This window comes from Limanda limanda, chromosome 15 (genome assembly GCF_963576545.1).
Source record: "Limanda limanda chromosome 15, fLimLim1.1, whole genome shotgun sequence".
Classification (NCBI taxonomy): Eukaryota; Metazoa; Chordata; class Actinopteri; order Pleuronectiformes; family Pleuronectidae; genus Limanda; species Limanda limanda.
The window spans coordinates 18201558-18214073 of record NC_083650.1 but is presented as its reverse complement, the minus strand read 5'-3'; the positions used below and the strand labels follow the sequence as shown (position 1 = coordinate 18214073).

At 39.6% G+C, this 12516-nt stretch overlaps 2 protein-coding genes across 2 annotated transcripts; both read right to left on the bottom strand.

The window, feature by feature from the left end:
* Positions 1-941: 941 nt before the first annotated feature.
* Positions 942-5731, bottom strand: pkd2l1 (polycystic kidney disease 2-like 1). Its single transcript, XM_061087689.1, has 15 exons — positions 5443-5731; positions 5036-5149; positions 4032-4159; positions 3678-3931; positions 3368-3592; positions 3052-3280; positions 2793-2963; positions 2513-2694; positions 2304-2424; positions 2119-2217; positions 1915-2036; positions 1715-1832; positions 1446-1570; positions 1193-1334; positions 942-1061 (listed from the first exon to the last, which is right to left on the bottom strand). Exons 1-15 carry the CDS (start codon positions 5729-5731, stop codon positions 942-944), a joined length of 2439 nt encoding a protein of 812 aa, XP_060943672.1.
* Positions 5732-8481: 2750 nt separating this feature from the next.
* atoh7 (atonal bHLH transcription factor 7) lies at positions 8482-8913 on the bottom strand. The gene has a single exon (XM_061087921.1). The coding sequence runs from the start codon at positions 8911-8913 to the stop codon at positions 8482-8484; it is 432 nt and encodes a 143-aa protein (XP_060943904.1).
* Positions 8914-12516: the final 3603 nt, after the last annotated feature.

The following is a 12516-nucleotide window of genomic DNA, read 5'->3' as shown; positions in this document are numbered from 1 at the left end:
TTAAATTGTCTTTACAGGAATTCTAACAAATATAGTAACTACTGTTAAACTCAGGTTTGTATCATCTGAATGATTAATTGATTAGACGGCATGAGTTTTCTATACATTTGCACAAAAACTCTTTTTTTATTCTGCAGTACCATTGGGTGATATGAAACCTGAAGATGACAACCACATTTATTAATATCCAGTCTACTGGCACAATAAATATGTTCCTGATCCAGAAATAGATTTTAATGAAGAGCTATAGATGCTGTCCCTCATCAAGTTTGCCCTGTTACAACATGAGGTTGTTGGAGCTCAGGAAGTTGATGAATAATTACTGACTGATCTGTATAATATATCAACTTAAAAAAATATATTGTAGAATTGTTTATTAGACTTCTCACTAAACTACACGGGGGTGATAGTTTCTGAGGAACTGCAATAGAACTTTAACATTCAGACACATTACGTGACTAAAGCAAGGCAAACATTCATGTCCTCAGATGTAGAGTGGCTTCTGCACTAATAATAGATTATATTGCAGAACGTTTTCCTCTAGCCTACAGTTGAAATAAATGGATATTCCACAACACTTACAATATGCAGATTTACATTCAGGCCTCACAATGTACATTGTAGTCCTCTGTAAATCTGAGCTTAAACCACTTCATTATATAAGCTCTAGTGCAGGCACCTAGGAAGCAAATTCAAAAAGTGTGTGCACAGTATTAACATGCGACAATAAAATGAGTGGCTGAAGGAAAGTGCTAAATTTTGTAAGTCATACTGTCCGTCGTGTATTGTTCTTATCGCCTAATTGTTTTCAAAGTGATGAACTTTTACTATGAATATAGAGAAGTTGTGAAGAACAAAATATTGTTGGTGGGTTACCCATATACATTCGCGTGTGTTAGCTGACTTCCAGATAACCAAAGATTTGGTTTCCAGAGGGTTGATCACATATGACAGTCGTAAGTGGTGTTGGTACGAAGTGCTGGTTTCCTGAATGACAGATCGGCCTTCGTGCCTCTGTCCACACAAACCAGGACGCTCCTATCTGAGGCAGCATCATCGCTCTGGACATGGTTAAAGGAAAGTTTTTTGTGAGGTTAAGACATTTTCCTCATAATACATCTACAGAGTTTAAACATCAATTTGAGTCTACTTCATGAATCTTATACAATAAGGTTTAAGAAAATCTACTCACATCTTTATTGGTTGCAGACGGTTTCCCTGCAGTTTCCTTCCCATTGGTTTTCTCCTGTAATCCCAGTTTCTCCATAATCAACTCCATTCTGGTTGAGATGCCGGCCACAGAGCTTTCGAGTTGGAGAACCTGTCTGACCACTCTTTAATGATGATAGAAAGAAAATTCAGCTTTTGGTTAGTGTCCGTTGAATGAAATAAGTGACTAAATACTTCAGGACATATCATAGGCAAAATTTAAAAACTTCTCCCACTTAAGAAATTGTTCCCGATCCACAAAGATTTGGTTCTTCTGCTCACTGGTGGGCACAGCAGGCTTCTCCAGTAATTCGTCTTCGTAATTCTTTCCAAGATTGTTGAGTTCAGCGCTCAGAGCGTCCTGACAAAAAATGTAAAAAAAACCATTTAAATCAGCCTCGTCTGCATTTTTTCTAAATTGATTTTACTTTGTCAAGCTGGATAAGAACTGAGTCAAAAAACTGAATGAAAGTCTTTTATCACATTTATTGTGTGAGTCACAAACCCTCTTTTCCTCCAGCTCGATTTTCATCCTTTCTTGTTCGTCCTCGTCTAGAATTTGGTTCCCATCACAGTCAAACCGCGAGAAGGCTGCTGAGATTTCATGATCGGCATGTCCCATCCTATGAGATCATCGGAGCAGTGAGCCTTAACTTTAACACCGACGCTAACATATGCCCTTCTCTTGAATATTTTGTTACTCACTCTTTCAGAGTTTCTCTGAAGTCCTTGAATTCAATTTCTCCAGATCCAGAGCGCAGTGCTTTCTGAACATCTGATATTTTCTCCTTTTTCAGTTTCAACTTCGTAAATGTCCTCATATAGCTCTGAATTACAAGAAGAAATATTATTTTGTGTAAAATTGTATATTCATAAATTCTACTTTGACATTCAAGTCATCGCCTTTACCTGTTTGATGATGTCCGTAATCTGCAGCTGGTCTTTTTGGGATGAGAGCTCCTCCTTGACCTCAGAATATGTGTCGTTGATGATGGCCAGAAACATGTTCTGAGAAACAAATGCATGGAGAAATGATGAGGCGGCTCATTTCTACTGTTTTAAAGTCAGACGTCTTATAAAACGAAACCACTTACCAGCAGAACAAAGAAAACAAAGAACACATAGGTGACGAAGTAGATTGGCCCGAGAACTCTGTTGGCACGGTCGATGGCGTCATAATCAAAGTCTCCGAGAATAATCCTGAACTGTGTGAAGCTAAGGGAGGAAAAAGAAAATAAATTCATAAATACATTTAGACAATTAAAGTCTTTCCTGTTGAGTGGTCGTGATTGACACCACTTACATGCACTTCACAAAGGTGCTGAAGGAATCAACCTCCGTCCCAAAGAGCAAATATCCAAGCTGAGCATAAGCGAAGAAGACGATGAAGAACATGATGGCGAATCCCAAGATGTCTTTAGCACATCTTCCCAGTGTGGAGGACAGCTGAGTCATGGTCTTATTAAAGCTGATGTACTTGAAAACCTACAAGGACAAGAGGAATACACACATTGTTTGGGATGACACACAAGATGGGTAACACTTTTAAGTAAGGAGATGTTAGAAGTTAAAGAGGTCTATACCTTGATCCATGCGAAGAACAAGTTCACAGCATTCATGTTGTTGTATTGTGTTTGCCAAAAGGCCAGAAATTCAAAATCAGCATAGATTTCAGGTTGTTCCAGGAGTTTTCCAAGCAACTTGTCCACTTTGACGGTTCGGAAAATATTGAATATGATGGCAACGATGGCGAGCTGGGAAGGAAAACAATTTTCATATTAAAGGGCCAAGCTCAATCAGAGAAATATTAAATGTTTGAAACAACACATTACATTTACTTACCATTATGACAACAATGTCCAGTATGTTCCAGATGCTTCCGAAGTAGGACCACTTGTGTATTTTTAGCTCAAGCATCTCTTCCACAACATAGTAGAGGATAAACACACAGAAGACTATCTCACAGCCCAGGATGAAGTAATCCCAGTAGGTGATGTAGCGAATCAGTTTGACCGTTCTGATCTGGTAGGAAGGGATCGCTCCACCTGTGGCTGGGAATTCAACTACCAACCTGAAAGAAGCAGATGAAACTTTGATTAACTAATGACTGGGTACCAACTAATGTGTAAAGTTGTTGCTTTTACTTGTGCACTTTTACCTGATAACGCAGAACATGTTGATGTTTGCATTGTAAGTGGAGAAGTCGATGAAGACTGCTCTGGTTCCTCGGTCCAGCCATAGGTGGTCCACCAGTTCCGTCATAATGGTGGCGCTCTCCTCTTTGGTCCGACTCAGGTCTTGATAGTATCCTGCTCCACTGTAGGTGGTCAGCAAGCCCCAGTGAGAGGAACCCTTGATCTCCTTCTCCTTGTGGTAGGTCCAGCTGCAGAGGAACAACAGGGCATGAAAATAACCAAAGAAAATAGAACAGCACAGAGTCCCTGTAACAATATTGAAGAGGGGCTTACGCGGTGCCGTTAATGAGACCGAAGCCGAGGTCGTCCTCCTTCTTGTCATTGTAGACATCAAAACATCCAGTGATCTCATCTTGGAAGTCATTGTGGACCTTGCAGGAGTTGTTCAGGATCTTGATCTGCCTCATCCTGGGAACTCCCAGCAACATATTCTCATAGTAGATGAAGGACTTGTTTCCGCTCTCCAGTGACTGGTTGTTATACCATTTAGTCCAGTAGAGGCCGTCCAGCAATGGGCCTTGGGCATACTGTTCACACAACAACAGGGTGGATTCACACAGACTGAAACATTTTTGTACTTTGGCACTGTGATGACAATAGAGGAAATTTATTTGGAGGAAAACTCACAATCCAGAAGTCGGACATGGTGCCAATGGACTGAAACTTAACCCCCTTTTCACCGGCTGTATTCACAAACAGGTCCGTCATGGCTTTAGTGTAATAGTAGGTGCTTGAATTGGTCATACCGTACGTCACTGAAAGTCAAGGTGATGACACTGTTAACATCCAATCACTGATTGCTATCGGTCTTTGCTCAGGCTCAGCTCTAAACGTTGCTCTATTGAGCAGTCCAAGATAAGACCGCTCAGAAGCAGACACGCAAAGCCTCAGTGAGGGTTTGTTTGGCTGCTGTAGAATAGATCCAGATTAGAGGCTGTAATTTGTTTGAAGAGAGTGCACGCTGGCCTGACACAAATGGCCTCATCAAAGAATGTAAATCTAACCCAAACAAAGCAACAATAGACGAGGCCTAATGCTCTTATCGCTAAAAGGCAAGAGAGCAGTGCCCATGTCCCTTTCATTCCTAATGCTCAATTGGACAATGGCTCTCAGGGAGAAGGAGGGGAAGGGCATTTGTGGTAGGCATTAAAGCAGGGTGTATCAACAGTCCAAAGTGCCCTATACAGTAGCATCCTGCAGTGATCAGCGTGGCTGAAAACAAATAGTTGATTGAAACATACTAAAGTAGGAAAAAAGTACATAAGTACACAACAGAGGAAATATTTAATTCACGTCATTGTGAACACTGAGTGCCATTGTGAACACAGTGTTTTTCAAACCTAGAGACATATTTTTATTCTCTTTATGGGTAATTAATATGTTAAAATCTTATAGTTGGGGTGGTGTGTGGAAGGGATTTCAATAGGTAACATTATGCTTATTAAATCTAGGAGAGTATTAAAGTGTAAACCTAAATCTAATTTAAGTATCAGAACTTAAAATAACATTTTCTAGACATAGAAACTGGGTAGAACTTTCAAATACTGTTTAATCAGGCCACTGTTTGTAGTTTTGGAGTCAGTATAGATTCCTCACGATAGATGAGAGACAAACATGAGTAGATAACTTACAGAGGCACATGTCCACCAAGAACACCAGATAGACCAGTAACTCCCGCAGGGTGGTTCGGACAAACAGTTCCCTGTTGTCAGAGGTGTTTTCGGTCAATGTTGTTCCCCACATCCCTGAACACAAAATATCAATGTAAGTCATCGGTTATGAACTTAAGACACAAATGTATTTTTGTAGGTTGTTTGTAAAGACCTGTCACGAATAGGGAAACTTTAATGGAGGAAAGCTGATGAAATGCTGTAAAATACCTACTTTATATAGTCAGCTGGACAGTTAATACATTTTAATTACATACAAAAATTAGATATTAATGATAGATATTAATGAATACTCGTGAAACTAGTGGTACAGTTAATGTTCGGAACGTAAATGTAATGTTAAAGTCTGCAGAGTGACGTCTTCGTACCTTTGATGAAAGAGCAGCAGCCTCTTTGTTTCTTCACCGGACTTTGCTCGCTGGGTAGTGGTTCCACGGGTGGATGCTGGAACGGGTTGGGGGGGTCCACTTTGTACATGCTGTCCATGGAGCCTTGGAAGAGAGGCTGAGGGTTGTAGATGGTGCTGACAGCTCGGGGCAGGGGCGGAGGAGAGCCACAGTAGGCCTGGTTCACCCAGGCACCATTGCCCATGTTGTCCAACTCGCACTCCACCTGCCCAGTCAGGTGGCTGTCGGCCCGGTTGTTCAAGCACTTCATCCTGGGATACGGTGGCGTCTTGACTGTGTGAACTGCTGAGGTGTGGGTCAGGAGAGACAGTGAATCACAGCAATGTCGGCAGCTTCTGAACACCTGCTGGAGGGACGATTATAAAGAGTCGGATGACATAACCTTTGCTGAGGGAGGAGCTGCTGGTCCTCGGCTGGAGCTTTTGTAGTCTTGACATTGAGCCCCGGGAAAACACATTTAGGTGTAACATAGAAGGTGCTGCTGTAACGCAACATTGTGTTAAGATGTGTCCAGTTGTTTATGGACACATCTCAACACAATTTAACCAATATGTTCTCATCCTTGGCTGGTTCAAACTCAGGGATACTTTTTGTAGATTTAGTTGTACATCCATTTGCCTTTCATCTGTAATAAATTATTTATCTTCCAAAAATATTGAAATATAGATTTTTATGCTTTGAAATACAATGAAATACAATATAAAAAGGGCTGAAGAGATCACCTGTCTCACTATCAACCCCCAAAGAGCTGAAATGACAGAAAAGATTAATTAATTACAAAATCTAAGTAACTTAATTCTAAAGCGAACATTGCTATAATATCCCACATCAAACTATTAATGTGATGGAAATGTCTTGTAAAGAAGAGCACCCAGCCACGTAGAAATGCTGACTCACTAACTAACTAACAGTTAAGACATATTAATTTGTTTTACCCTCTCAGTTACTCACACGCTGAGCACATTGTTGTCACTGTTGATGAACATCTCATCCGCTAACACGCTCCTATTCAGTAAATCAATTAATCGCATGTCGATTATATTTGCTGTCACCAGCTGTTCACCACTTGTGACTGAATTAATGAAGAGCGTAATTGCAGTGTCAGCGATGGTCTCATTATCATTCCGCACTTTTGACTCTGCCCTCTATTAATTTTTTGACATGCCAACTGTCAGAGTTTTGGTTTGAAAGCACTCATAAATCATCATAATAATAATCATAAAAACCATCTGTATCAGTGTTTGGCATTGAGAACTCTTTTAGCACGGCCCCTTGCAACACTTAGCACATGTGTATTTAAGTGTTCTTGGCTAATATCAACAATTAGTCAAGGAGATTAACTAGTGAATAGTCAAGCAATTACATTTAGTTTATTCTGTGCAGCATTTTTGATTTAAAACCAAACAGACGGGAAATTTAGATGATCTAAAAACAACACACTATTCCACATTTGACCACCCAGATCCACAGTGTGCGTGCGGGTAAAGTAGCAGCAGTTGGACAGTATAGTCCATGCACTGCTGTGTGGGCCCTCTAGTTAATGCAGATAGAGTTTGGGTCCAGCTATGGCCCTTCACGCCTCAGCGGCTCTGAACACAGCCATTACACACAGCCATTAACACACAATAGAGTTTAATTTCTGCTCCCCCGCTGAAGCCATGGCAGGATCTGGCACATAGGCTTCCTTAATCTGCTGCGGCTTGTGCCACCATTCATCCTTTTTCAAATATGAAACAATCACTTTTCAGTGGCTGATTATGCCATTTAAATCTGTAGCCGCGTGGCTCCAACAACGGACGGTGGCGGATCATATGACATCCTGGTTTATCTGCGCTTACACGGAACTATCCCGCAGCACAATTGAGTTTAACACTTTTAAAAGGTGTCACTTTTATAGGGAACATTTGAGAATAGAATAATTAATTGATTGTACCTTGTCCTGAAAAGGAGTCTAATTATCAGTGTTTAGATTTTGGTTCCCCTCTTGACGCAATAGTGTCTTATCTCAGAGCCCAGGAGCTCCGGACAAAAGGCTGATTTATTCCCCGGGGAGCAGATTGAGGCAATGCAGCGGACATGACCTGCCATCACTCCCACTGACAACCTGACAACCACAAAACAAAGACTGTGCTGTCAAGTACATGTTCTCTGTGGAAACCCATGTTTTGATTCAAGACATGGGAGACAAGTGAGGGTTTAAATACCTCAGATCTCTTACTAGAGTGTTACGTAAGATGAGGAACAAATATAAAAACATGGAATATCAAGTTTTGTAGTATGTCAGGTTAATAAGTTGCAAATTAAAATATTTTTGAGCAGTAAAGAGGAACATTTTGTTAAAAAAGAAGGCTCATAATAGTAAGAAATAATACATACTTCACACTTCGCAAGTAACAGTGGATACACTATAAAGCTGCACTACTAAAGGAAATCTGATATTTCACCATCCTACTTCTTATAATGACAATAAAGAACAAAACAAATTTGTTTCATATAAAATAGTTTTTATTTTGGAATCCAAAACTATAATAATAACAAAATAGAGGTTTGCATGTGAAAATAACATCTATTTTTCAACTCTACAAACATTGCTCTTACACTTTGACATATAGTTACATATTGACTTTAACTATGCAGCTAAACCACAATTTTCTCACAATCCATCTCACATTGCACAACATTTTAGGGCTCTATCAAAATAACTGATAAAAACACACCATCGTCTTCAGTACAATCTAATGGTCATTATTAAAATGACACTAGTGCTACACTTTGAACAAAACGCTGCTCAACATGCTGCTGGGTTTCCTAGCAAAAAAAGACCACAGGCTTCAAACTTCAACAGAAACCTTTTTGATTGTCAAAGAAAAACTATATAAATAAAAAGAAAAGAAAATAATGCAATACACATGTATTTACTGTCTCCTAGATTGGAGGAGAAATATTTCACATTGTCACACGCAACATGACTGATTACAACAACCAACAAATGGCTGCGGTTTATGCTTGGATCTGATGTCCGTCAAACTGGTACGAGAAGGATGACTGGAGGTACTCCTGTTCCGTCGGGGAGTCGTACCTCATGAGGCAGGGGTAGCTCTCCGGCTGCACACAGTCAAACTGCAGGTCCAGCCACTGCCTGTGAGGAGCGTTGTGCCTCCTGGCGTCTGTCAGGATCCGGTTGAGGGCCAGGATGTAGCTGAGGGCCATCTGCAAGGTTTCATACTTGGATAGTTTTTTATCCTCGCCCCACTGGGGAACCACTTTACGTAGGCGATCAAAAGCCGTGTTCAAACCCTCCATCCTCTTTCTCTCTCTGGCGTTGGCAGCCGACCGTCGCCTGGTGGTGGTCTCATACTTCTCCGGACTCTGGGGATCTGGTTCTGAGGACTCTGATCCGGAGTCGGTGCAGCTGGGCCGGCGAGACTTCATGATGTGTGTTTGAGGAATCAAACCGGTGGTTGTCCTCGGATAAGAAAGTCTCGGCTGTGAGTTGACAAGTTTGTCAGAGATGTCTCCAGGTCTGTGTCAGGGTTCCTCAGAGGTTCTCCTTGGTGTTACAGCCTGGCTGATGTCCAAGTTGTGTGTCCTTTGTGTTGATTGTGAAATGATTGTCTCCCCAGATAGTGGACGGCCCAGACAAGTCCAAGGTGTCTGTGATCCTGGAGACAGTGAGGGAGCAGCTTTTATAAGATGGAGCAGATGAACAGGTGGCAGCAGGTGGGGTCCCTGCTCCCCCCCCAAATATTGCTCATAAAGAAACACACCCATACAGACTCATAAACAACCACACCCACTCTTAACACACACATACACACATACACACACGTACACAGAGGCATATATACGCACACTCGATGCACACACAAACAAAACCTTAATGAAATTCCAATTATCTTGGGCTGGGCTCTCTGGCCGTGGCTTCACTCAGGGCCATGTGTCACAAACACCAAAAGTGCACCATCTGGTAGCTCAGCTCACCACAGCTGATGCTGCAAACACGCTTTTAAAAGACTGAGATTAAGGATATTTCCCTGTTTAACATAACATTCCCACCAACTTTTGTTAAATCACTAATATTGGCCACAGATTGAAGACTTAAATTTTAAAGTAAAGAGGAATATCAACAAATTATGCGATAAAAAACGTCAGGTACAAGAAAAATAAATAAAAAAGAAATGTAATTTAAAATGTCAATAAAAGCACTGGCATCATTTGATATGATTTGAATTTCACACTGCTGTGTCAAAGAAATTTGATTTGTATGAAAATATATAAAATTTCCGCACATTTTACTATAAAATGTTAATTTTTTAATTATTTTTACAGGTATATATGCTTTTTCATCTTTAAAAAATCTATTTGGACTCAATCATTGATATATTTAGCCGTGTCTCAGAAATAAATCTGTCGATATCACCTTTTAACATGTCATTGAGTTCAAATTAATTATGAAATCTTTGGAAGCACCTCGCAAATTACTTCATCAGGTTTTGTTACATAAGCCACCAAGAAGTCCCCTTTCACTTCTCTTGTAACGGGTATCCATGTGATAATAACCATAATCTGAGATTAGCCTGAGGCAACAGAAGTGTAAGTGTGGTCTGTAACCTGAGGGAGTTTAGAAGCACATCAGGGGATTATGAGCCTGCAACAATATGGACCAAGATGGTGATAAGATTACTGGGACATCAGAGGTTCAGAGCCTGGTCTCTGTGCAGGTGAACAGATATTACGTTCTGCAGAGATTTCTTCTACTTGTGAGTACTCTGGATTGTGTCAGTGAGGGTGTTTATCAGTGCTGGGCTCCTGATGACTCACAGTATGTGGGATCCATTAATGTTCCTTACCAGTGGAGAGCACATGTGAAATAAATAATTGATCTGTGTAGTCGGCCGAGAAAATGAGACAGACAGAATAATTTGTCTGTCTGTCCTTCCCATCTGGCAACATTGAATTCTGTAATACAGGAGGGTCGTCTTCTTTGACACACACACAGACACACACACACACACACACACACACACACACACACACACACACACACACACACACACACACACACACACACACACACACTATCACACACACACACACACACACAATCTCTCACACACACACACACACACACACACACTGAAAACACACTACTTATTGTAGTGTGTTATTGTGTTATTGTTATTGTAGATAACTTCCCTATGCTGCTTAAATCATGGATTGCTTTTACACCTCTGTAAATTCAAATAACAGTCTTTCAGTTGCAATTTGAATCCCCTTAAATCTCTGTTAATCTGCACAGAATGTGATTAATAATAAACTACTGTAAAGCAACCCTACTTATTATTGAAATATTTTAAATTATATAAAATATTTAAATTTGATTAGATTTTATACTCATACCTGGCCACTTTTTGGAGAATAATTAATTTCTATTAACTTTTATCCATTTATCTCTCAGATGACGTCACTATTGCATTGTAAATTAAGTTTGATTGTTACATATAAGTTAATGAGCTTTTGTGTAAAATAAAGTTTTTACAAACTACCCAACAATATACACTGTATACTGTAATATACATAATGTTTTTACCTCATTAGATACATAATAATAATAATACTTAATAGTACAATGTAATTATATATATCACAGCCTTGCACCATAAAAATGATCCATTCTGAAAAAGAACTACATTTAATACTTAGAGTAACATATTTAGAATAATGCAGGACTTGTACTGTGAATGCAGGACTTTGACTTGTTACAGAGTACACAGTGTCCATACTTTTACTTAAGTAAAGGATCTGGATACGTCCTCTTCCGCTGTCCTTTGTCAGGACGGACACGCAGCTCCTGTCAGTGTGTATTGACAAACTGAAAGCTTGGGTGTAGAGGCAGGTTATGAATGATTAATAACTGTCAGAGGCCCTGAATAATGCCCGTCTCTGGTATTGGGTCATGCACAAAAGCTGATGCTGTCTGGTCATTTTGGGATGGACTGGTTAGCTGTGCAATTAGGCATATAATCCCATCTACCAGTTGGTTCATTGATTACAGATTGATGTAGTTTGCCAGCTGCTGCTTGTCTTGTCTGAGGGCCTCGTCTGAGACGTGGCCCGGACCTTCCGTGTCTTCCAATCTCCTTCTTTTCCTTTTTTTTGCAGCAACCCCTCATTTGATTGGCTTGTCTGAGCACTGGTGGGCGGAACCATTCACTCTGTCAAAAGCCATATGTCACAACCGAGGAGTGACCCGTCTGCTGTGGTGGAAACTTGTATACTCATAAATCCAACTCTCCTTATGGAGAAATAGAGATTAGGCTGCAAAGCGTATGTTTCAGTGTGGGAGAAAGTGCAAATCTGATTATCGTCACAGGATTAAATTTAAATTAGCAGCTCGTACTTTCTTTTAATAAGCATTTCGAAATGTGTGCTGATATTTTGGTTTCAATTTTTTTTGACTTTGACAATAAGGAGTTAAAAATTGCAACCAGTTGTGTTACTCTCATCAAGTAGAGAACATAACATAATAATATGTTAATTTAATTTTATAACATAATTTAAGACAGGGAAATTATTAGTATCCATGAACTAGAAGTTCATAAATATGTCAATTATTTGCACTAAAATTTGTTGTATTTAAGAACCAGGAAAATTACAGTAACTTGCATTGTGATATTACAGTAATTGTAATAAGAGAATCAAACTTAGAAAATATAAAACATAATTTTAAACATAATAACATTCAGTATAAATCAGCTATATGCTGATAATTATTTACATAAAACAAATCATACAGGTCTTATTATAATTGTTTCAGATGAGTAGATTTTGCTAATCAAGACTTAAATTGCAACCCAATAATGTATTGATACTGCAACGCTGAAGTTGAGTGAACTTAGAAAATATAAAACATAATTGTAAATATGGTAATATTCAGTATAAGTCAGATACAAGAAAAGTGTACGTAAACACCAAACAATAATATTGTGTTAAAACGAATTACTATTAACGTGTTGATATTACAAAAATCTAGTG

Coding starts and splice junctions, on each gene's coding strand:
- atoh7 (XM_061087921.1), bottom strand. CDS start 8,913: ATGAAGTCTCGCCGGCCCAGCTGCACCGACTCCGGATCAGAGTCCTCA.
- pkd2l1 (XM_061087689.1), bottom strand. CDS start 5,731: ATGAAGTGCTTGAACAACCGGGCCGACAGCCACCTGACTGGGCAGGTG. Junction 5,150..5,442: donor CTGCTGCTCTTTCATCAAAG/GTACGAAGACGT, acceptor TTTTGTGTTCAG/GGATGTGGGGAACAACATTG. Junction 2,425..2,512: donor AGCACCTTTGTGAAGTGCAT/GTAAGTGGTGTC, acceptor TTCCTCCCTTAG/CTTCACACAGTTCAGGATTA.